The 26,599-nt window shown below is 36.9% G+C and overlaps 1 protein-coding gene across 2 annotated transcripts in view; it reads right to left on the bottom strand.

Moving 5' to 3' along the window:
* PDS5B (PDS5 cohesin associated factor B) overlaps window positions 1–25,620 on the bottom strand; it is a 97,212-nt gene extending 71,592 nt beyond the window's left edge. For both annotated transcript variants that reach the window (XM_059822300.1, XM_059822309.1), the window contains exons 1-7: window positions 25,511–25,620; window positions 21,857–22,060; window positions 15,490–15,576; window positions 15,296–15,393; window positions 14,063–14,189; window positions 6,885–6,965; window positions 4,558–4,698 (exon numbers count right to left, since the gene is read on the bottom strand). In XM_059822300.1, coding sequence (XP_059678283.1) covers window positions 4,558–4,698; window positions 6,885–6,965; window positions 14,063–14,189; window positions 15,296–15,393; window positions 15,490–15,576; window positions 21,857–22,060; window positions 25,511–25,618 — 846 coding nt within the window. In that variant the 5' untranslated portion in view covers window positions 25,619–25,620. The remainder of the gene's footprint in view (window positions 1–4,557; window positions 4,699–6,884; window positions 6,966–14,062; window positions 14,190–15,295; window positions 15,394–15,489; window positions 15,577–21,856; window positions 22,061–25,510) is intronic.
* Window positions 25,621–26,599: the final 979 nt, after the last annotated feature.

The raw sequence follows: 26,599 nt of genomic DNA, 5'->3' as shown, positions 1-26,599 counted from the left end.
GCTATGAGGGACAGTATCAAAAGCCTTACTAAAAATCCAGAAAAACTACATCCACTGCCTTCCTTTCATCCACTAGGTGGGTGACCTTACCATGGAAGGATATCAAATTAGTTAAACAGGGCTTTCTCTTTGTGAACCCATGTTGACTGTACCTAGTGATTACGTTATTTTTAAATGCCTGTCAACAGTATCCAGTAAAATCTTCCCCATAATTTTTCCAGGTACTGAGGTTAGACTAACAGGTCTGTAGTTCCCTAGGTCCTCCCTCATACCCTTTCTGTAAATTGGAATAACGCTGGCTAGCTTCCAGTTAGCAGGAACCTCCCCAGACTCCCAAGCCTTTTGGTAGATGATTGAGGGGTCCTGCTAGCTCCTTCAGTAGTCTGGGATGAATCCTATCAGGCCCCTTGAACTTGTGAACATTCAGCTGATACAGCTGGTCCCTGACAACTTCAGTGTCCACAAATGGTAAGTCACTGTTCCCACACTCATGGTCCTGTGACTCAGGGGACTGGGCAGCCCAAGGTCAATCAGTATTACTAAAGACTGAGGAAAAAAAAAAAAAAAAAAAAAAAAAAAAAAGCATTGAATGCTTCTGCTTTTTCTTCATCCCCATTAGTCAGATGACCATCTTCAACAAGTATCCATCCGAAGTTTTCTTTAGACCTCCTCTTGCTGTTAACATATTTAAAAAAGCCCTTCTGGTTATCTGACACAACACTGGCTAGTTTCAACTCTAACTGAGCGTTGGCCTTTCATGTCTTATCCCTGCATATACGAACCACAGCTCCGTAAATCTTCCTGTGAAGCCTGACCTCGTTTCCAGGGATCATACAATTTCTTTTCCTCTTGAGTTCCACAAGGAGTTCCCTGTTCAGCCAAGTTGGTCTTCTGCCCCGCTTGCTTGACAATATGCAGGCCTAATTCTTATTTCCCAATTTATTTTAAAGTCCTGTGCCCTACTGAGCTGACCTTCAATGTTCTTCAGGCTTTACGTGATAAGGTCAGTTAAAGAAATTTAAAAATTGTTTAACATCTATATAAAAGTAACCATTTATCATTCTCTACTGGCAAAAAGACTTTTTAGACAACGTCAAAAGAACTTAAAAAGAACAGCTCTTGGATGAAAGTAGCTCAAACTACAGCAAAACATAAGAAAATGCTTTAAGAAATTGATCTATTTCTTTTAAATGAAATTTCATTGATCAAAAATATTGGATTCTGTTCAAATTCATGCAGAATTTGCCAAGTTTGCACCTGAAAATATTTTTTCTAAAGCATCAGCTTTAAAATGAGCCAGAACACTTGGTGCCTTGCTCAGAGGAAGTATACCATGAACTTATTCCACCTCGCCAAAATTTTTTTTTACTCACTGCTTTTGAAGCCAATTATAAAGAAAATGCACATTTTCAAAAACACAGAGAACAATTACCCAATTTATCTTTGAAAAGCACAAATCATATGTCCACTTCCATACGTTCAATGCATGCAAGATGAGATCGTTCTGACACACCTTCACTAAAAATTGACAACTCAACAGTTGAGACAGCCACAGGTTTCCTTCAACATTATCTGCTTTAAGACTAATACAAACCTCTTTAGCAGCAAAGCAGCTATATGAGATCTTAGAGTACAGTGACTGTCCCACTAGCCCACAAGCATTGGGTATTTGCCCCTAGTATTTGAATACAGAGATGTGACAACAGAAGTCAAGAGCCATATCAGACAACTTCATGGAACAAAAACTGGACGTCCTTGTGAAACTATGCATTTGACCTAAATATACTCCACAAACTTCTACTTAAATACTTAGTAGAGAGTCCATGGCAAGCGAGCTCAGAAGGCAAGGCTCTTAAACTCTTTGGTACTATGTACTAAATCCAGAAAAGCCAAAGCTGTCTAGTCAAGCTCTGAATGATATGCAGAACTTGCCAAAGTTCGTGGTTATTGACTTTAATTGACCTTTATTCAAAAAGACATCTCCCCTCTCCCATATTTCAATATGGACTGCCAAACATTTTTCTCCTTTACTACCCACCTGATCCAAGGCTTCGTCAAGCTAACAGCAATACTGCTGTCCAGTTTCTTTTCATTCAAAGCAGCAAAACATCAGCTGCCTTCTACCATAAGTGCTCTGAGTTTCATTGAAATCACACTGTCTTCTCAATACACTAACATGCTATTTACCTGGACCTGAATTAAAAATGCTTGACACTAGCTGCTGCTGTTTAGAATAAAGCCACAGCTATGGTTGGAGTGGAAGGTATTTAATCATCGCTGGCAGGTCTGCATAAAGAACAAACTTGTGTTGATTTCAGAAAAACCACAGGCTGGCCATATTTCATGAATATTTCAGAACATTCATCTTCAAAATACCCTTTCAACCACAGACAGATCTTAGAGACCTCTCAACTCATTTAGAACCATAAAATGGTTTGGGTTGGAAGGGAACTTTAAAGATAGTCTAGTCCAACCCCTCTGCCAGGGGCAGGGACACTTTCAACTAGATGAGCTTGCTCAAAGCCCTGTCCAACCTGTCCTTGAACACTTCCAATGATGGGGCATCCACAGCTTCCCTGGCCATCCTGTTCCAGTGTCTCAGTATTTAAACCAGGATTATCCTATTCCAAATATCGGGGATTTTTCTGTAAAAGATGGGTCAAACTAAATTTGACAGCTAATTGGGCAAAATAAGCATACATTATTTGTCCTTATTAAGGCATCAAAAACACACACCTGAAGCAACAGGATGATTCAAACAGAAGCCGTACCGTGCTCTCTGAATAGCCACAAACAGTATGGAGTTCAGCAAAATATGGAGGAATAAGAGCAGTAAGAATGTAACTATCAAAATGTACATGTCTATCGGAAACATTGTTAAACTGGATCTTAACAAGCGTCAAATGTGAAACACCTTATCCTCAAAGTTTTAGGCCCCAAGGAGAAAACTACACTAAGGATCAAGGAGATAAAAAGCAACAAAATACATCATCATCTAAAAAGAGTATACTAAACAAAGAACAGAAATGCAAACATGGAAAAAAATGTTATGTAAATTAAGAGGTACAAAGAAAACATGGAAATGCTTAGGGCTGAAATCACCCAGTTGAAGGAAGAGACCAGAAGTTGGTTGGGGTGGGGTGCAGGGAGATGGGCAGGGAAAAAAGGTTGACGTTGTTGGGCTGCTAAACTTGCAGATTCCAATTGTAAAACAGGATACGAAAAAGAAGTTCGTATTGAAATTGTGAAATATGAGAGTCAATGAAGGAGCAGGAAGACAATTCAAGAATCTGCAGTTTTAAATGGACCTGAAGATGGAAAAGTTACTAAAATTATGGCTATGAAAGAAGAGGATGTGGCAGCAGTTAAGATTAAATCTCTGAGTAACGGTTTCAGCTGCAGAAGTACTGTTTTTATTGGACTGAGATGGATAATTGTTCGCCATCTGTAAGAACAGGAATTAAAGGCTGAAAAAGGTCTACTTTAAGACACAGCAAGCAGTAAATTGAACCCTACTTCTTTCGGAAATGTGAATGGAAAGCTATAACCATTAAAAACGACTCATCCAACAAATGCAGTGTGCCTGCCCTAGCAACATAACTGAAAAAAAAAATAATAGGCATGAACAAATCACTATGATAATATATACTGCAATGAGAACAGGCCAAAGGTTCTACAAACCTAAAATCTGTCCTTAATAATAAAAATACATGCAAATTTAAAAGTTGCCCGCTGCACATTAGCCTTAAAGTTTAGTAATAAATCGATTTCAAATTTAGTAATACAAAACTAATCTAATTCCTCACTTCCACAGAAACCTTGTGGAATGACAAATAGAATAAAAGTAGTGCAGAATAAAGGGAGTACCAGCTGTTATACTGAATTTCTCCAAGTGATGGAGACACTCTGAAATGGTAGAAAGTTAAAAAAAAAAAAAAAAATTAAAACAGGTAGCTAGCACCAGCTATCCTTCAGATATAAGAAATAAGCCTGAAAAATCATAAAAGTCATTGTAGCAATGACTACAAGACATATTTAGAGTTCAGTGTTCTGTTTCCACCTGTCACAGACCTTATATTTGGACAAAGTTGTCAGTACATCTGTTTCCATTAACATGCAGTCCAACTTCTCCGTACCAAAATTCACTATTCTGAACAGATGTAGTTTCTCTGCACAGCTAGCAGCACAAGGTACTTTCAACATATTAAAGCCCTTCACAATAAATACTACAGAAAACCAAGGAACAAACCAGGTCAGATTCTCAAGTCATCAAAACTCAAGTTATTCCTTGAAAGATACAAGCCAAAAAAACCCCAAACAACCAAAACTCAAACACACACACATGCACTGTAGGTTAATACATTTGAAGTTAAATTACTCTTTTTGAGGGCTTTTATGATTTTTCCTTTAAACAATGCAGAGATGATATGTTTTACATATAAATATTAGCTTTATATGCCAAATAATTTGATGAACTTGTCAGTAAAAAAATAAAACCACCATATTAATAGTCAAAGTACACGTTTCAAATATACAGAAAATGTAAGAAGTGTTTACCTTAAGTTTGAATTCAAGCTGTGGTAGAACAGAAAGCAAGAGGTGACTGTCAATATTGTATAACTCCAGAATCAAGTCAAACACATGCTCTGACAGGTCACTAATTGACGTTTTACCAAGCATGAGGACCTGATTGAAGAACTGGAAAATAAAACAGAGTATACATCAATAACAAGAGTATATATACACTCTTCTCAATATTATGCTTGTCTACCACTAAATCTATCTTTTAATCTTACATTTATTTTATCACAATCAAAAAAAAAAAAGGGGGGGGGACACATCAATCAGGATTCTGTAGTGGAAATCTTAAAATATCATTGTTCTGTATTCAATATTACACATAAAAACACATAAAAAGTGATGTTTAGTTTACTACAGCAAGCCTACAAGTAATTTCAGAAACACAACTTTAGAGGAGTTCCAGTGCATCAGATCTTTTTATAATGTGACTATATTTAGAGTTATTTCACTACTGAGAACAATCATTTCAACAGCATTCTAACATTTAGTCAAAACAAGGCTGAAACAACTGGCTAATTACTACACTATGCAATTGACAAGTTAAGGAGTTTTAAGTAAAAGCATATAATTAATAACTGACTGTTCCAGAATTTATATTTACAAGCAGCATAATGCAGCTGTAAAGCAATTATTCTTTCTTGGCGAACTTGAGAGCTTTAAGGGAAACTTCATACTTCTCATTAAAGAAAATATTTTCTAATATTAATTCCACACTACTTGCAACTATATGCTCTCATAATAGATTGGTAAGAAATAACTAAATAGGAGTATACTAATCCCTGCTCGTAAGGGGGGGACGACATAATTTGGAAAATTTTCTTTCTCTTTGGGTTAAAACAATACACAAGTGTGGCTAAACAAATCATACTACTTCCACCTGCCACTAAGGCAACAGAATACACTTCACTGGCACTTCAGTTTCTTATTCGCAAACTTGGGACAGATGAATATCACAACCCTCTGTACCTGACAAGGTTAATCATATCAGTGAAAAAACTAAGAACATGAAAACTACAACTTTTTAAGGTTATAAAGTGAACCCCAACAAGTCATGCAATAGAAAAAGTCAACAGTTTCTAGTAACAATGACTGGAAAAGAACAGATCAGTGCATTTCATTAGAAGTTAAAGACTCCATACTGTCTTGCAGTACAGTGTTCCTTTTCTGGATACACAGTTGCCTGGAATGTATATATATTCCTGGTTAGGCAACTAATTCCTACTGTGTCTTTAATATGTTTTAAGAAAGAAAGTAACTTTCAAAACAAAGAAACAAGACAGCATAATATTTCCCACTTGTGGGAAACCAAGAACAGAAGACTGCATGTACATATTTTCCATAAGAGGAAGATTCTTATTGTACAGACTTCCTTAAAACCCACAAAATGTCACCCAGTTTGTAATTTAACTTTACAAATGAACAACATCAAAACCACATTCCCATGTAGCAATACCTTCCCAAACAGCAGGTTTAACTAACAGGTTTGGAGTAAGAGTTTTCACTGAAGATTTTTTTTTAAATCTTAGAAGGTACCCACTTTAAGTTCCACAAGTGTTACAAGTCTGAAAGCAATAAAAAACATTGAAAATTTTCTATTGTCTTCAAGCTCTTGAGGTTTTGGATAGCTGCCATTAGACCTCCTAAATCCTTAACTACTTTAAAAAAAAAGTGGTTTGTTTTTTTTCCTATTGTGCAACTTAATTTAAAGCATAGTCCTGTCAGATCTTTACTTCCTCTCATCTCTCTTCTCTTGCAATGTCTATGATGTCTACACTCAACTTGGCTACAACCCTCAATCCACTCGCTGCTTTTCTTCCTTACTAGCTATTCTTAGATGACGTTTCCTCTTCTTTTCCTGTGACAATGGCATTAACATTCTGCTCTATCTTCACTTCTCCTAGCTTCTAAATAGTCTCATCTCCTCACTAGAAAAATAATTTTGCCACAGGAACAATGTATTTATGTATTTTTATCAGAACAATACATATAAGTACATTTGGTCTTCCAATCACATTAGAGATTGAACTGCAAGGTCTCCCAAGATAGCAAAAAGTAAACTATCCATTGCATTTCAGAAATCAAAGTTTTTATGGGCTTAGTAGTTTCTATATGGTAAAGAATAAGACTCAGAGGGACAGGTTATGTAGTGCTTCATTAATGTAACAATTCTCTCAAACAATGATTGAAAGTTTGTAAAAAGTTATTTTACAGACCTATTTGACTATATGCAATTCATTCTTTTTATAATACAGCTCAGTTAAAAAATGTACTGATTTCCATATTTGTTTGCAGTCTTCACTTACATTAGTAATGTACGGTTCAATTGCTTGTGCTGTCCTCTTCAGTAAAGCCTTTGCCAAATCATAGGCTTGCTTGTTTAAATTCTGGGGGGAAAAAAACCCGAAGAAATTTAATGCATTAATCTTAAAAATAAATATGAGATTTTAAAGCTACCATGTACTGGTAAATGCATTAAAGAAATAGCCTGTTCTTTTTATAGTTTCAGTAGTAAAGATAATATAGTAAAAACAAACCTAGTCCAAACAGAGCTTTGTAGTCTCCACTGATATTGCTGAGAAAACTCTTTCCTGGCAAATCGGGGCTTCTTTTTCAGTTGCCCATGTAAGTCTGACACTCAGTGAAGTCAGTTCCTGCATTTTACTGCTGCTCCTTACCAGCCTCCCCAAAAACCAGGAAAGCGATACAAAGCAACATTGAGACATTACAGTCACCACAGAAGCAACACTCTGAATAGGATTGTGGTAGAAAGTACAATTCTGTCCTTGCATCAAGCAGCCATCTGTGAACCACCATCACAGTCTCTCCACAACATCTCCCAAAGATAGTCAGTTTGTCTGACTGAGATAGCAAAGGAAAAAAAAATACCTAGAATTTTAGTCTGTGAGCAAAAAAGGGTGAAGAATACGAACTAATGAAACTCTAATACAAAAAAATAATAAAAAACCCACCACCCCACGACATTTCTATCCCTCCATTTGTCTAATTGGGTTATTGCTCTATCATTGTTTCCTTCCTTTCCCAGCATGCATTCTCCACCCTCCAGTTGCTACGTTCTTTCTCCAATTTCTATATCACAATTATTTTTCAAGTTTTCAGAAGAAAAATACAACTCAGCCCTTCTGACACCCACTGCAGACTTGATTAACACATAGAAGAATGAAGGAAAAGTCTTCAATGCCAAAAAATGCATAGTCTTTTAATAGATAAAGTCTCTAGAAATATAGTTCCCCCAATTTTTGTTAGTCTTCACAATTTAAAAAACCGAGCATATTCCATTTACAAGAAAACAGTATAAAGGAGCAGTTTGTGGTTGTTTTTTTTTAAATACATCTCATCCATAAAAGGACAAAAAAGTTTCCTTTTAGCATAATTAAAAGCAAACAAAAGATGCATTGTCAACACCCAGGGTATTTCTTTGCCTGCATATGCTTGGTTCTTTGTAGCTATCTGAATGAAAAAGAGATTTGCAAAGAGATGGAGAGTATTGTCTGTAATTTCAAAAACTGTGTAGAACTATAGGCTTCTAGACAGCAGTGGGAACAGATTAATATTTTCTGTTAATATAAAACAAAAGAAGTCTTTGACTTGCCTACTGATAGAATTATGTTAGGTGACTGAAGTCAAAAGACTGAAGATTCATGCCTGAAGTATCTTTTTTACTCAGAGCCACTACAGAAGGTGAGTAAAAATCCTAATTCTAGAAAGATACTTGAATGCTTATGCAAGATGCTAACATCCTTGTAATCTCCTCTTTCCTTATCTAATGAAGATACAAGGGTCAACACTGGTAGTCTTTTTACAAAACTGTACAGCTGTTCCATGTCCCAGAAAAGAGAAGGTTCTGCATGCTAGATTGCTCTTTATGGTTAAGACCAAAAAAAAAAAAAAAAGGCATAATATTTGTTTTCTGTAATTTAGCTAGAGTTGTGACTGCTGCTCTGCAAGTAAAAGGCACAAGTAACCATAACAAGGAAGCTATGCCACTTGCAATTCTTGCTCTGATCCTTCTTGACTTCCACAGTTCACCTCCACCAAAACAAAGCAAACAGCTTTCACCTGGGTAAGAGGGAACTCTAGATCATGAGCAAGATCTGATTTACATATAGAACAAGTCCGAACAGCAGACCTAGCATAGCAGAGTTCCAACAGGCAGATCTGTTTTGGTTCACATTAATTACAGTTTCAGCTTGTATCTTTCACATAGCAGTTAATTTTAAAAAAGCTGCTGTAATTCATCTACACAACTAGTAATAGCTAAAGTTTAAAAAATTAAACATAAATTCTTGCACATAGCCTTAGGAAAGGAAGTCTGAAAGAACAGAGATCTTTCATAATTAAGCCACTGAAGGCCATGCACAAGATCTCCCAACACCTTAATGTTTGCAGAGATACATGCTCTAAGTAGCTATTTGCAACCCTGAGTAACTTATTCACATTACAGTTAATTCTATTTAAAAAAGCTGCAAAGAGGAAAAAAAGTCTAGATCGCAACTAGCTAAGGAAAGTTAGCTATTTTTTTCATGCCTCACACACTTTATTTAATTGTGCCAATAGCCACAGCCCTCAAACGTCCAGAGGATGAACCTTCTGAAAATAACAATGCCAAAGAAGTCTTAAAAGCACATGAGAAAGTTTTCTTCTCCCTTTTCCAGCTTCAGAATAAGAGTAGAAACAAGAAAAAGCAGCACTGCCTTAGTTGAAATAAAAACAGGAGTAACCCAGGCCATTACCAAATAGGTTCAAAGATCTTTTACAAAACGACAAACCTATCTTTCTGACTAATATAATAGCCACAAAAGCAGTTCAAACTTTGCCTAAAGGAGAAATTTTGTAAGGGTAAGACCTAATTTAACAAATGTCTTCTCTGTGTTTAGACAACCTCTATCATTATCCTCTCTTCAATCCTTCTATACATTTAGGAAAAAAATGGATGTGTATTTCAAGATCTTTTAATGATTTAAGAAAGCCTTCACTGATGGGGACAACCATCTTAATCAGGATGCCCCTAGCAGCATGTAAGCACCCAGTGGAGATAAGCTTTCAAGAGTCCTGAATTGGGTAGAAATTGAGCCATCAGCTGGCAACACTGTTTAAAGTAATCATTAGTAATTACTATATTTTGAAGGAAAAAAGCAGAAATAAGTATTGGTTGATAAGGACAAAACAAAGGACCACCCATGAAAAGGCAGAACACAGATCTTCTGCAAGATAACTGAGAAGTTACGTTTAGCATCTAAAACAGACTTATAGGTTGCTGCAGACAGACCTTTTTCCCCAAAAAACCTCCAGTTATGTTTCAGAAAAGAATGTTAATAAACAGAGGAGAACTTTTTTTTGTCATGCTTAGAAGGCCTTCAGCAATAATATTTGAAGACGGACCATCTTCGTCAACCATAAGTTCTCTCCGTTGTCTCAATTCCTACCATGATTTTTGTGTATATATTACTAGCATTTCAAGCTTTTTACACTTCTGGAAGACATTAAGAGTTTTGCCAACTCAACATTTTTCATACCTGTTGTTCTCTAGAATCTTTGACAAACTTCTACTGCAGACACAAGTAGTGCTGGCAACCTCTCAGAGATTTTTGTGTCTATATAGACAATGCCCTCCAGGGCAGTTTGCCACAGAGCCAAAAATCAGTTGTACTGGCACAATGGGGTTGGCAGTGATGGAAATGCATACCCACTGATTTTTTCAGTTACTTTTTCCAGTTGCCTCTCAATGTCCAATTTAACACAGCTCAAAGAAATTAAGAGTGAAATAATTTGTACTCATCCTTTAAAAGGAAAAAAAAAAAACAAAACAAACCAAGAACAGAAAACAAATGCATGTCCCTCACTTTTTTTTCAAAAAGGATAACTAGCTAGCATCAATCTAGTCCTTAATTTTGTAACTTTAGGAGTAAAATCAAATGTTAAGTCTGTATATAGAGAACATATTCTTAAAAACACATACATTTTAACATATTGTTTTCTTGGCATTTGAAAAGGGTCTTCAATTTTATTCTTATCATCAATGGCACAGCAGCAGAATTTGTATCCAAGAGCACTTGACAAAGCAGTTTTAACAGATTCTCTAGTTCTGCTGGGGGAGCAGAACAGGTTTTTAAGGATGGCTGAGAAAGAAAAGCTCAGCTGAATTATTGCCCAGACAGATAACACTAATTATTAAGCCAGTTCCTAGTAGAGACAGTTAGGAATTTAATTGTCAATATCACTTCTTCAAGAAGATAAGCATGTAAAGCATGTGGGATGTGCAATGTGGGATTCCCTGTAGTACTCCTGAGGCTGAAAATGGAACACTGGCAAACACTCAAGGAAATAAAGTACAAATGCCTTCTAATACACTGCACAAACACAAAATTGTTTACAGCTGCTGCCATAAAGGCTTTATAATTTAAAAAGACAATTAAAAGGGAAAGGAAAACTATTAATTTTTCTTGCCTTTTCATATTGACTACCTCTCCCTTGCTTCTGGTCTTTTCTGGGTTTGGTTCACTATTTTTTTATTGATTTATTTCATTCCCTCTTAATATAATCCTATCAAAAGAATTTCAGTACAGTTCATAGAAAAGGGAAACCACAAAAGGAAAAAATAATTAAACATCAAAGAAGTTAAGAGTTGAGCACATGGTGAGATAAGTTTACTGTTTTACTGAATATCTGATACCTGCTGTACTACTCAAGCAAGCCTGTGCATACTCTAATGTATCTGGTTTGTGATCCTAGCATCAGCCACTTTCATTCAGGTTTACATCAATATGGCTTTTACTCCGGCCAAGGGAGATGGATGACAAACTCAAGTGAGCTAGAGCACCTTAGACTACTTCAGTGACTACTAATTATGGTAGACAGACATTTGATAGTATGTCATGCCCCCGGTATATGCTCCTTATGCCTGAGTTTTCGCAGCTGTCCTGCAAGTGCTGTTGCTTATTAGACCTATTACTCAGGACTATGGACCATATCTGGCATTTCTCTTAGGAAAAATATTGACCTCGGTTTTAAGAGGTAAGAGCATCAAATTAAGCTTTGGTATATTGTTCAACTAGTTACTACAACTCTTAAAAATATTCATATAAATTTCACACCAATCTGTCTAATGTTGAATTTCAGCCATTGGACCTTAACATCTGGGATCCAAACCTAAAGGAGCTGTTTGAAGCTTCTGTTCTCAATACACACTTACAGACTGCTCCTTTGATAACATATACAGATTAAGCTCCTCAAGTCTTCAACCTAGTGTTAACCAATGCAACTGTTTATACACTGAAAGTCATACTATTTTCTAGAATACAGCCATTCAATTCACAAGAGCACTCCACATTCCCTCATGTGCACAGCCTTCCTTCTGGCTGTATTAAAAAATACACTGCTTGCCTGTTGCACTTGCTACAAACACAGTTGTCATACCTACAACAATCTCTCAATTCGATCATTTTCAAACCTGAGTTAGTAACAAATCTACGCTCCTTCTACTCCATCAAAAGTATTCTTTTCATCCCTGGGGAATCTGGCTAGATAAGGATTCCCTACTCACCATTACAGCAACACTTGCCATTTTTGGCAGCCAGTCTGATTTTTCAATTTCCCTTTCCCACAGACTGTACAGCTTAACAGCTAGGTCAGCCAAGACAGTTGTTCTTTATGGTGGACCTTACCTTTAACCCCCTTGTAGCTTTGTGCTCAATGGACACAAGTGGAAAAATTCTCACTCTGAATTCATTATACTTTTCCAACATGACATTAGTAGCCACAGAAAGTGGTTAGATAACTATTAAGCTCCAAAATTTCAAATAAAAACTATATGAAGATACTGAGATGAAACAGAAAAATATTAGAAGCTTCTTTCCATTATTTTTTTCAACCTTTTTCATACTAAAACAAAGGTAAACGTGCCCAGAATACGGTCTAAAGTTATGAAACTATTGCAGTCAGAAAGCAAGCTATAAACTAGCATCCTATCCAAAGAGCCAGTTTGATTAAAACAGAAGCAGAAGAAAATGCAAAACCCCAAATAACTTATCCTATTAAAATGTTCAGTCAATAACTTTAAATCCACTATAAAAACAGAATCGTTTCAATGCTATAGCCAATTTAACAGAATGCAAATTCTTCAATTCAAAATCAGTTTATTAAACATGAATCATAAAAACAGTACAGTCAAATGAGGTTGAACACAGGTGACACAATGAAACAACAGATGCTTACAAACAAAGTATTTTGCATAGTCTTGCTTTTGTTTCTTGTATTCCAAGGCTTTACTTCATAAATATGAGGTTTAGCCCCAGAAATTTCAGTCTGGTCCTGGCACAAAAGTATTAGACTCCTTGAAGGACACAGCTAAAACATTTCCAGTGAAAAAAAGTGACTGATCTACACTAAGGATTTAGTCTTTCACTGTCAATAGAAAAATCATGTATGTACCTCTTATTTACTGAAATTGATGGCTTGTGGTAAGGCACACTATGCTGTGCTACTTGCTATAGCCTTCAGAGAGCACCTTATGAAGAGTCTACTCAGTTTCTTCGGGTATGCCACAGTTTAAAAAAAAAAAAAAAGCCATTGTAAAGCCGCAAAAATCTCTCAGTTAATACACACTTAACCTTACTGTAGTTTCTAAAAAGTGTAAGTGAGCCCTTTCCTGAACACACTTCAAAAAAAAAAACCCAAACCACCAAAAATCCAGCTAAGTACACATTTCCTAATTAATTTTCCAGAATCTTTTTTTGTCACACACAACTTACAAGTCATCTTCTATACTGTAGCCCGAGATTCCAGTAAGACCCAGCTAGTTTTCTGAACAAAGAAGTCAGACTTCCTTGCTTTCTAAACATTTAAGTGTCACAACACACGTGAAGTTTGAAGTTTTTCCTCAGTTCATCTGTAGGACACCTTTTTTTTGGACAAAACATTATTCATTAAGGAAAGACAGCCATCACTTGGGCACCACTGTTTCTGAACATGGTTAGTTCTATGGCTGCATCAAAAAAATACCAATGTGCTTTCAGTAACACCAAGTCAGCATTTCTGAAATACAACAGAGTCAACTACAAATCAGCAGTCATAACAACTTTTTCCTTCCCACTTAGGGCAGCACATCAGTTTAAACTGTTGATAAAGCATTACAATAATTAAAAACTTTCCAAAGGATACATATATCTTTCATATTAAGTCCTACTGGTATTGACCATATATAAAAAGCCTGTGTATAAATTCATATGACATTAAAGCTTTTAGATTACTATGACCACTGATACTTTGGTTTATGGCAAGTGAATCAAAGCAATGAAATGCTACTAAATTTTTTGGCTATTAAAAATGATTTGTTTGCTAAAAGAAATCCAAGTAATAGGAACACATTTGCTACAGTTATTCTCTCAATGAAATCTAAATATCTGATTACATACATCCAGTAAATCACAATTACAAAAAAAATTAAGCCACTATTAAATCTTACCTTATGTGCTGGCACTAGATTAACTAACACCGTATCCAAAAGTTCCTGCGACACAGTATCTCCCTCACAAATGATAGAGCTCATTAGATCAACCATGTGCATGTGTACCTTTTGGTTATGACCATTGCTGAAATTAAAAACAAGAATTCTTAGTGTACTATTCATATAAAATACAACTCCCTATGGTGATACCAAACAACAAGGAATATAATAAACATATCACAAGTTTTCTTAGAAGTCAAAACACTGAAGTTTCTCGGCTGCGTATACCACTTTCCAAAATGTTCTTGAATCTCATGCCCTCTTCATTTACTACTGTAGTAAAAGAGTAAGAGGACTGTATCTATCCCTATCATGAAAAGACAGTGTATTAGAACATCCCTGCCCTCTGCTCAACACTGGTGAGACTTCATCTGGAGTGCTGTGTCCAGTTCTGGGCACATGGACATCCTGGAGTCGGTCCAGCAAAGGGCCACAGAGGATTAAGGACCTGGAGCAGCTCTCATACAAGGAGAGGCTGAGAGAGCTGACCTCTTTTCTGAGCCTCGAGAAGAGATGGCTTAGGGAGGAACTTATTATGTTTAAACACCTGATGTTGGGAGTAAAGAAGACAGGGCGAGACTCTTCTCAGTGGTGTCCAGTGACAAGACAAGAGGCGATGGGCACAAGGTAAAATACAGGACATACCATTTAAACATAAGAAAGAAACTTTTTATATTTAAGGGTGATTGAGCACTAGAAGGCTGCCCAGAGAGGCCACGGAGCCTCCATCCTTGCAGATCCTCAAAACCCAGCTGGCTACAGTTCTAGGCAATCTGCTCTAGCTGACCCTGGTTTGAACACAGGGGACAGACTAGACAATCTCTAGCAGTACCTTCCAGTGTCCACTATTTTCTGACTCACATTTTTATAGCAATAATCCTCCAAATTCCTTAGAATTGCATATTGCACCATTCGCTTTCAATTCAAGAAAATAATAAAATAAACACAGTAAAAGACAATCAAAGCAAGTTTCTCGGAAAAAAAAAAATATTATTTGCAGTGTGTCTTGTTTAATTAAAACAGGCAAACCTGACACCTTGTTATATTTATACTGCTACCTTTTAGTTAAACCGAATTACAAAACTAAGCTCGTTAACGCTAAAAGTCATACAACAGACTGAACACCTGTGTTAGAAACATCTGACCTCAACCATGCAATAATATATTATAGTTGGGGATGACAATACTTACTTTATTACTGAAAACAGCGTTCTGTACAATTGTGTAAAAATCTCATTGCTGTCTTCTAATTCAAAGCATATGTTATAAGACTTGACCCAAGCAATGTTCTATGTTGAACAGGGAAACATAAGAGGAGTAGTTAATACAACATTAAGTTGAAAAATTACATTTAACAGTTATATGAAATAAGTTATGACGCTTACCTCAAGCAAATAAAAATATCGATTAAACTGGGGGCTTTTTGTATCTTCTAAACCCTTAAGTTGTCTTGTTATGAACATAAATATATCCTGAAAAGAAAGAAGTGACAGGTATTTACTCAATTGCAATGAAACTTTCAAAATTAAAATAATTACCTTTTTAAATCACTAGTATTATTCATCACTACAAAATATGCAGCAATGAGAGACCTGCTATTTCACTGTTGAAAAGGTCTACAAAACAATACAGAGAATGTCACGGAGTAATTTTAAAATGCTTCATGTTTCTTTAAAGGATTGAGAAAGTAATCTTTTTCTAAGTAAGCAAAAGTTTCTTTTCCAAAGGAAAACACTCAACTTGACAAACAGAGCTGCAACTGGCTAACATGCTGCAGAAGTCAAAAGATTATTCAGAAGGACAATGAATTTTACTGTATACTACAATAGGTTTCAACAGAAGAGGAAAAAAGCAGTAGGCAAGTGCAGCTTTCCTAAGAGTATTATGTTTACACTGTATCATTTGTGCATTTCTCTGTCATCATGCTACTGACACAGATCATGTCTCTTGCAAAAACCAATAAACCAAGTTTCTCCTGCTTCCTTTGTCAACTTTCAGCACCAGAAGACTTCTTCAGAAAAAGTCTCACACAGAATTAATTCAAGCAGGTTATAAGGAACAGTCAGTTATGAATGGAATGGAAACACACAGAAAGGACTCTTTTTAAAATGCTTTTTACATTCAGATAATTAACAGCTGGAAATTTATAACTACTATATTAAATCAAAAGATTCAGAAGTACATATCACCAGAAACAGTGTTCACAACCTCAACTGTCTCTATATTTTATTTAACAATCTAGGTACAAGTCAAATACATTCCAAAAGGTATAAAGTTGCCATAACAAATACAAGAAAGTCTTACAGTTAACCCTGAAAAAAACTATCCTAGAAATAGTCTAGAAAGCTTTTCTATAACATTTTCAAAGGTCCATTTCCCCTCACCCCCCCAAGAATAATGAGATGAACAAAAAACAAGAATGGGGCTCCTTTTTTCTAATGCTACAACTACAAAATCCAGCCTTAATCATTAAGCCAAGTATTTACTGTGGTTCCAGGTAAAAACAAGAATTAGGTTACAGGTGACATCATCATCTTTTGGTAAAAAAGCACAGCAACTACATTGTTCAGAGATACAGCTACACTAATGTTTGAATTTGGATCACGGTCGTGCCTTTGAAGTGTTAAGTAAGGATGATCAGAAGAATCACTGTTTGGTTCACACTTCAGATCAGTTACAGAGCACACGATTTAGACTCTCTAGTTGAAATTAAACCAGAAGTCACAATTCAAAAGACACATCTAACAGAATCACAGAATGACAGGGGTTGGAAGGGACCTCTGGAGATCATCTAGTCCAACCCCCCTGCCAGAGAAGGTTCACCTAGAGCAGATTGCACAGGAATGCGTCCAGGCGAGTTTTGAGTATTTCCAGAGAAGGAGACTCCACAACCTCTCTGGGCAGCTTGTTCCAGTGCTCTGCCACCCTCAAAAGAAAGAAGTTCCTCCTCGTGTTTAGATGGAGCTTCCTATGACCAAGTTTGTGCCCCTTACCTCTTGTCCTGTCACTGGGCACCACTGAAACAAGACTGGGCCCGTCCTCCTGGCACCCACCCCTTAAGTATTTAGAAGCATCGATAAGATCCCCCCTCAGTCTTCTCTTCTCCAGACTAAAAAGACCCAAGTCCCTCAGCCTTTCCTCATAAGAAAGATGTTCCAGTCCCCTAATCATCTTTGTAGCCCTTTGCTGTATTCACTCCAGCAGCTCCCTGTCCTTCTTGACGCGGGGAGCCCAGGCCTGGACACAGTACTCGAGATGCGGCCTCAGCAGGGCAGAGTAGAGGGAGAGGATAATCTCCCTCGACCTGCTAGCCACACTCTTCTTGATGCACCCCAGGATGTCATTGGCCTTCTTGGCCGCAAGGGCACATTGCTGGCTCATGGTCATCCTGTTGTCCACCAGGACCCCCAGGTCCCTTTCCACAGAGCTGCTCTCCAGCAGGTCAGCCCCTAACCTGTACTGATGCATGGGGTTATTCCACCCCAGGTGCAGTACCCTACACGTGCCTTTGTTGAATTTCATAAGGTTCCTCTCTGCCCAACTCTCCAGCCTGTCCAGGTCACGCTGAATGGCAGTGCAGCCTTCCGGTGTGTCCACCACTTCTCCCAGTTTTGTGTCATCAGCAAACTTGCTGAGGGCACACTCTATCCCTTCATCCAGGTCATTGATGAATATATTGAACAGGATTGGACCCGGTCCTGACCCCTGGGGAACACCACTTGTTACAGACCTCCAACTAGACTCTGTGCCACTAATCAGAACCCTCTGAGCTCTACCTTTCAGCCAGTGTTCAATCCACCCCACTGTCCATTCATCTAACACACACTTCCTAAGCTTGTCTATGAGGATGATGTGGGAGACAGTGTCAAAAGCCTTGCTGAAGTCAAGGTAGACAACATTCACTGCCCTCCCCTCATCTATCCATCCAGTCATGCTGTCATAGAAGGCTATCAGATTGGTCAGATGTGACTTCCCCTTGGTGAATACATGTTGGCTACTTCAGATAACCTTCTTTTCCTCCAGATGCTTTGAGATGACACCCAGAATTAGCTGTTCCATCATCTTTCCAGGGATGGAGGTGAGGCTGACTGGCCCGTAGTTTCCTGGGTCTTCCTTCCTGCCCTTTTTGAAGACTGGAGTGACACTGGCTTTTCTCCAGTCCACAGGCACCTCAACTGTTCTCCAGGACCTTTCAAAGATGGAGAGTAGCCCAGCAATGACTACTGCCAGCTTCCTCACCATTCGCACGTGCATCCCATCAGGACCCATGGACTTGTGGAAGTCCAGTTTACTTAACTCGTCTCTAACTTGATCCTCCTCAACCAAGGGAAAGTCTTCCTTCCTCCAGACTTTCTCTGTTACCTCCAAAGTCTGGGACTCCTGAGGGCTGGCTGGAGCAGCAAAGACCGAAGCAAAGAAGGCATTCAGTAACTCCACCTTCTTTGCATCATCTGTCACCACGGCACCTGTCTCACTCAACAGTGGGCCCCCATTTTCTCTAGTTCTCCTTTTGCCTCCCATGTACTTGAAGAAACCCTTCCTGTTGACCTTAACATCCCTTGACTCCAACCACTAAAGAGCATTCAGCTCACAGGCAAAAGCCAGTCTGAAGAATCCCCCCTTAAAAACTAGTGCCTGAACCACTAGCAGGCCAGCAGCCCACCCAAAATGAGTTCCATAATCTGAAAAACTGGTATACGGTCTACCAGAAGGTGCTGTGAAGTTTAGAAGACATACAAATTGAGTCTCAGCTAAGGACAAGATTCAATTAAAGAAGAAAGGGAGCATCCGAGAGAATGACCAATGCCAAATATAAAAACTACTGCATCTTAGAACTCATGCCCTAGGTATAATTATTCTGCTAAACTTGACTTGTACAGATGAACCTCAATCAGTTCATTTAAGAAAGTATATTTACTTTTTATCCTGCAGCTCACTACGCAACACTTATTTACTGAATGCGATTCAAAGACTCTATTGAGGCCAAAACTAATTTTCCTAATTTTTTATAAAATACACATCATTGTATTGTTTATCAATACATATATTAATGAATAGCATACATGTACAATATGACTAGCATCTGGACACTTCACAAATAATGATGGTACCATTTGAAAAAGAAATAATTTACTCCAAATTTTATTTATTTTTTCCTATTCCTGTTTTAAAGGAAGCAAGACAGACTAAACTCAAAAGTATTCACTGATTTTTAATATCTAGTGTAACATGACCCAAAGTTTTTCCTTTTTTTGAGCGTATGGAATATAGTATTTCAACATGCATTTATATGTACAAAACACCGGATAAAATAAACTTTGGCTGCAGCTAAGAAATTGCAATACTTTCACTAATTGGACAATATGGTTTCACATCAAACTCCATAAAGCAAGTCTACATTAGAACCCAGACTCTAAAAACAAAAGTGCTTTACTTCAACTTTATGAAGAACACAATGTTTTTTGTGGACTGTTGTCTTGACACTAATTAACTACATAATGGCTTCAGTAAGCATCAGAGCCATGGCTTTCACCACAGATCACATTCAGACAGTTGAAGTTCTGCTACCATATACACCCTTAAACATCTCCATTTCAGCTGAGTCAGGCAGACAGTGCATTTGTCCAAGTGTTTGACACACAGCAGTGATTAGAACATCTTCCCCCCAGAAAATTAGATTTGGGCTCTAAGCTTTCCCCAGACTGAGGAGGACTTAAGATATACATTTCCAGATCCCAGAAGAGCAATCCTGCTCCAGTTCTGCTTTTAGCCTACTCACAGCATTTTCCATCCCTGTTGTCAAAGCTCTTTCAACACTCAGCAAAGAATATAAGGTTTATACTGAGGATACACATAAGAGAGGGAAACCCGAAATTCTGATCCCTTCTCTCAGTATCTCACTTGCACAATGCGTAAGTTAAAGAGATCTGAAGAGTCTGAAGCAAGGCCAAAACTTAAATCTTGAAGTTTTTCCCTCTCGAGAAATTATCCTTTTCAGCACTTCCCTTTGCCATCTTTAACTTTGGTGCTAAACATGCTAGCAGTGACTCAAAACTGCAGTATGGGTATAGTATTAAACACTGGGTAAAAATAGTGCCAAGATATAACCCAAGAGGAAGCATTCTTCCTCTTACCTCTTTGTCATAAAGTGGAGGGAAGTCTTCAACAATTATATCAGAATTTGTCCTGCAACCACAAAAGCTGCGTTCAGCGGAAACAGGTTTGCAAAAACATACCTCAGTAGCCCTAGGCAAAGGTCTCTATTGTTTGTCCTTTATTTCGCAAAATGTGTTTAGAAATCTGCATCAAGAAATGGAATTCTGAAATCTGCACAGATTGCAGAACTGAATGCTGACAATGGAAGTTCCTAGTCTGTTCAGAGCTCTACCCAAGTACTAGTAATATGCTTATACTGCAAGTATGAGATCAGTAATGTAAACCTTCCAATCTTATATACTATAAAACTTGAAACTTAGTAGCATTCGATAGATCAAATTCTGTAAGGAGGAATATTATAATTTGTTAGCCCAACTCAGGGAGAAAAAACCTCTAAGCCTAACAAGCAAAGGAAAACATATACTCAAAACTGAAGTAGAAATCAGGATGCCTCAAAACCAGACCTAAACACAGTAGAGAAAGCTAATGTTTGTCTCCAGTTGAAGATGGTGTAATCAATAAGTAAGGTAACTAGATAGTATGTAATCACAGGTACAGCAATTCAGAATTAAGAAAATACAGCTAACAGAAATCCCTAGGTATCTCTCGAGTATGTCTGGTAACAAAGCATGTACTACAGTTGAAACTGTACTGTGTGCCCTACCTATGAAGCACTTCTGGTGCAACCACTATATCAGAAATTGAGTGATTTCTTCTTGGGTGATAATAGATATACCTTCCACCACAACCATCTTTTTACCCTACTGTGGAACAAACAAACCAAACCCAAAACAAAACAAAATAGCCCACACACACTCTTAAATCAGGGAGACAAAAAAAGTACACAGTTTTCAGTGTTATTTTCCCCTGCAAGAATTTCTTCAAGACGTGGCTCATCACTCTAGATTCAGACTATGTAAGGGAAGTAGTTTGATTTTGTGAGCTGGAAAGAAAGCTAGATTTCTATTTTAAAAAAAGTAAAAAAGAAAAACACAAAACAATCTAAAATTTTATTTTTCCGAAACAAATAGGGCAGATTTGTACTGCCTTTTCAAACCTGGCATTTCTCTATCAACCATCTCCATCTAGTGGGATCAGTGATGTTTGTAATTGCAGAATTTTCCAATTCACATCAGAAATCATTATCCTCTGCACAAAAATACTTTTTCTTTGTTTCAATAGAGCCTTTATCTATAAAATAGAGTAATCATCTCTTGGGAGTTTAATTAGATACAGCAGGGGTATTTTACCAATTGAAGGAATTGGCTATCTTGCAAGAGATTATGATAAAAACTATATAGACACATCAGTATTTCCAAAGTAACACCACTATCTGCAAATCCCAAAGACAGTTCAATAAAATATTTATTTTCAATATAAAACCAAAACTCCACAAGTTATTGAAAGATGTACTATATATCACTTCATCTGATGAACATTTGACCTGACCAAACACCCCTACGCCAGAATCAAGTGAAAACCTCGGATTGCTTAGGCTGAACCAGAAATAAAGGGAGAAAAAGAGAAAGTTGTAATCAAGTATATCAATCATTCAGTTTAAAAATCTAGTGTGGAAAAGAGATTAATTCAATTTACCTTTAGTTTATCTGGTGAAGTGTACGGAGCTTCAGGGGCATAAATTCTGAAAATATCAGCAAGACAACATGCTACTAACAAACGTACATCCTTATCAGGATGTTTGAGGAAAAAATCCGAAGCAAGATGTAAAGCAAGATTTAGGTAGAGCTCCTTTTCTTCTTCAGAGTCCTGGTCCATATCCATGAAAGTTTTCACAACCATCTAAAAAGAGAGACAGATATCAGTACATAAAATCAAGTACTCTGTGTAATGGGGTCCTTATTGAAAGTTCCTTTTCTGGTTTTGTGCAACTCCTATCAGAAGCATTATTAGCAATGCAGTAGTATTTATTTGAGTAACCAGTGTCTTATTTTTCAGGGTACAGGAAGGACCTAGTCAAGTCCTCTATCAATTGTCCCAACACATAGTCTCAGCAGAGTTACTGAAAGCCTAGCTGTAGTACTTCACATGTCTTTTTGAGAAACCATATAATAAAATTGGCCAGTTCAAAAAAAATACAATAGCATTCACTGTTACCGCCATTCACTGAAAAATTTAGAAAACAGCAAAACTGTGTTCAAAATTTTTACTTCTCCCTAAAATATTTAGGGTTACAATTTATTTTCCCTCTATTCTCTTTCAGTTTCAGGTTTTTCCTCTACTACTGCTCTGAGGACAAGTTTATCCCCTGTGCTGCCCAGAAGCAGAGCATGCACTTTCAGCAGAAGCATATATAAATCCAGTGCAGCCCAGCAGCACGCATGTTGTCCAGCAGGACTAAAATGCCCATTAGCATTAGGATCCAGTATACTAAAGTTAAGGAAGAAAAAGAAAAAAAAGCTGGGACACCAAGAATTTAACACTTCAAATAGAACAAAAGCAAGAAAAGCTATAATTAGTAACTGCTAGTTGGTGAGAATTCTTATATTTAAAAAAACTGTTTGGAGGAGAAAAACCTATTGACAAAACAAAATAGTTACGCTTTTTGCCAATTTCTTATTTGTATCTCAGAGGCAGAGTTATGTTAAGGAGTTCAACTCTCATTTAAATTAACAATATGGTAATAAAGACTTAATTACACAATCCTGAGAATTAAAGTAAAAACTCCCATCTATTTCGCCAGTGCAGGATGAGATATTTTCAAAAATAATTATGTCAGTGAAGTTACTTAAAAAAAAAACAACACACCAAAAAAACCTACCACAAACCCACAACCCTAAAACACTGCAAATTATTTTACTTTGCTATAGTTTGTGTTATTTAATTATTTTTTTCCAAATGAAATTTACTGTAATTGGTCAGGTAGCAATAAATCCTACTTCAAAAAAAGGACGGACTTCTGCATATTTAGGATCACAGCAGCTGTGAAGTTTTCAAGCATATTATAATTCTTTACCAAAAGGTACAGATGATTAGTAGCTTATGCACACATATAATTTCCAGTGAGGGAAAAATAAAGTCCTCCCCAGTCAGACACAAGATGAACCATTTGAAGTGCACCAGTGCTCTTACACACCATTGAATTCAAAAACCAGAATTGTTTTCACTTCTGGGGAAAGTAGTTAGATTTATATAATTAACAAGGTAATGAATAAATACTCAGGTGTCACCAGAGTTCTTGCAACAAGTATGTTTTTTGTCTATTCTAGAAATGAACCTTCAGTTTCTCTTCCTTGACAACATGAACTTCCATGCTGGTCGGGACAACAAAAATCAGTCATCTCGTCTCCAGAGCAATCTGTCACAGCGTTTAAGGAAAAACAAAGAAAAAACACGCTAGTTCTCCTAGCATACCTTTCTAGCTTCCCACAAAGCAATAGGTTAGAGGATTCCTGAGCTTGAAATTGCATCCAGACCACCATGATTAATACTCTTGGAGCTTCATCTTCCAAACGTGGCCCATATTTCTTAATCCGTTCAATTTTTCCTACATCTTTCTACAATTCTGGAATTTAGTTATGTAACTTACAGAAAAATGTTTCTAGACTGCTGGTCTAAAAATAATATATTTTCTTAGACAATGCCTTGGTTCTTGTGCATTAAGAGAAACTGGAAAAATTATTCTTACATTGTTCATCATTTCCAAATGTTTATCACCTTCCTGTCTTCAGTGCTAGTTCATAACTCCAACCATTTAGTTTCTATCTCCTTTCCAAATCTGTTATAACTTGGAGATGCCATGGATCAGAAATGCATAAAATTTGTGAGGTAAGTTATGCTAATGTATACATGCACTGTGCATATTTTCCATTTTATTCTCAGATTTCCAAATAATTGGTATTTATATGAATATATTGTCATTAATAAACAGCAGACTACCTGCTTGTGTAAATTAAAACAAAATCCACAGAGAAGTGCTTCCTCCCTAATACTTACACGAATTTGGCAGCCAGGGAAATGAAGAGGCTAATAGTTCACTTATTTATCAACTACTGTTCTTCAGCATCTGAAACTGTGTTTATATTGTAGGTCTATATATTTGTGGTGTAGCCTAGATACAATCCTTCACAAAAATCCAATCCTTCATAAAAGAAACACTGTGTGGTTTTCTCCCTGCCTGCATATAACGAATGCACAGCCAGAATAAAGAGTTGACAGGAAATAGAGGACATCCTACAGAGTATATACGACAGAATGGACTAGACATTCAAGGCCAAAAATGAAATGGAACTATAGGAGAAAAAGTATCAGCAAGAACTGCGTGCATCTTCACAAGCTGAAAAAATATGCAAGTGCTAACAAGTAACTTCTGTTGGGAGTCACTCACACAAAGTTATAAATTACTTCTATTCAACATCATAGAATGCAGTATACTGACTAAAGTCTCAAAGCACAGACAGGTTACTGGGGGGAGGGAAGAAGGAATCCTTGTGTTTTGGGGTTTTATTGTTTTTGTTCATTTACCAGTAGTTCAAACTGACTTAAAACTACTTCTTAAGAAAACAAACTCCAAATTAAGCTCTTCCAGCTGTTAGAATACTTAAGGTTCCTCTCTCCCACATCTGTTCCCTCCTGTTTCACAAGGCAAACCCAAGTTGCAGGCATTCCTTCTGCACAATACTAACAGGCCTCCCTTTTTGTGAGAGTACATGGGTAGATAAAGAACTGTAGTAAACATAGTTACTACTACCCCCAAATCTCTTCAACCTTCCTGTAGAGTTAGGCCAAATAAAATGGTCAAGAAATTCAGGAAACAGAAATACATCAGAAATACATCAAAGACTACTTTCATTACGATACAGGCTAAAATAATGAGAATAAAGTGGGGTTTATAATCAACCTAAAGAGCACAAATGCATAAAAGGAATGTATTCTGATGCATCCATATTATTTCCAAAATTATGACTCTCTTCATGTTTTCCAGTATTTTCTTCTCTAAGAGTACTGACTGTAGAAGCTGAAATAAGATTTAAGTAGCATTTGCAATTAATATAGTTTAAAAAATCACCAATGGAAATAAGCTCATTTAAATGTTTTTGGACAAGTCACTTCAAGAAAGTGGTAGAACAGAAGGCACAATAGCCAACAAGTTCCTTCTTCTGAGCACAGAAAAGGTAAAGCCCGAAAGGATTATTTTTTTTTCTTTCCTTTTAGGTAGAAGATATAGTAATAGGATCATTGAATACTACATACAAGAAACTTCAATCTGCAAACAGTTACTTGCTTACTAACCTTTAGCCTTCTCACCATCTCTTCTTTAGATATTTTATCAGAGATTTCTTTGACTCCTGGAGGATATGTGATTTTTCCATCGTTGGCTCTCGTCTTTGAATGAGCCATAATTTCACGATTTTAAAACTGTGGAGAGAAATTAAGAAGTCAACGTTGTTTAGCTAGTTTGTTTACCTTATCTGTCCCACTTTTATAAACAAAATCCAAGTAGAAATATACAGACAAAACCCATGCAAACAAAGAAAAAAAATGGACAAAAGATTTTGATTGTTTTCAGTGATCTATATTGTGGCAGACAGCAATAGTTTCGATATTCAGGCAGATTGTCCTATACTACAATAAAACTTTCAATACACAACAGAAAAGCTAAAACCCCTCATTCCTGAATGCATTCAATCTTCACACTTATAAATGTAACCAAGAATCTTCTTATCTCATTGTACGAGCTGCTACCATCACTTAGTAATAATAAATCCTAGCCAGCTTGGATTTTTAGACACAGAACGGACATCTTAACTGGACTTTGTGTTTTCCAAACAATTAAATAGAGCACAATTTCCCCAAAAGTCTAAATAGCAGTGCTGTTGAAGTGTTACACATCACTAATTTTAATTTGCCAATACTGCCAGGCAAGCAGCGGATGAAGTAGGGACAGGAACAGAGCAGACCAAATGGAAGTCTTTCCTCTATGCCATAAAGCCAAGTTTTTAAGCAAAAGACTGCAGATAAGCAATGGTATCTTCTTCCTAAATTCCAACTATGAAAGCTACTCAGTTACTTGGTTTCTCAGTCCCTTTAAACTGATGCAAATGCAGACTGCCACCTAATCCATCCTAAGCTATACAAAGTTCCACTGCTGTAGAGAAGAAAGCTGAATTGAAAGCTTCACTTAAATAAAAGCAATTAATACAAAAGACAGTAAAAAAACTAGACAGCATGTGTTGGGATAATTAGGATTTTAGAAAAAGAGTGTACCAGGACAGTTACAAGTCAAGAATGTAACAAAAAACAAAGGAAATAAAAATATCAAGACAATGGCAAAGAAATTTTATGTATTTAAAAGTTTGAAATGCTTCCTCACAGTCACTA

Source organism: Gavia stellata, chromosome 1 (assembly GCF_030936135.1).
Source record: "Gavia stellata isolate bGavSte3 chromosome 1, bGavSte3.hap2, whole genome shotgun sequence".
Classification (NCBI taxonomy): domain Eukaryota; kingdom Metazoa; phylum Chordata; class Aves; order Gaviiformes; family Gaviidae; genus Gavia; species Gavia stellata.
Note: the sequence above shows the minus strand (reverse complement) of the source record. Positions and strands in the feature narration are given on the sequence as shown.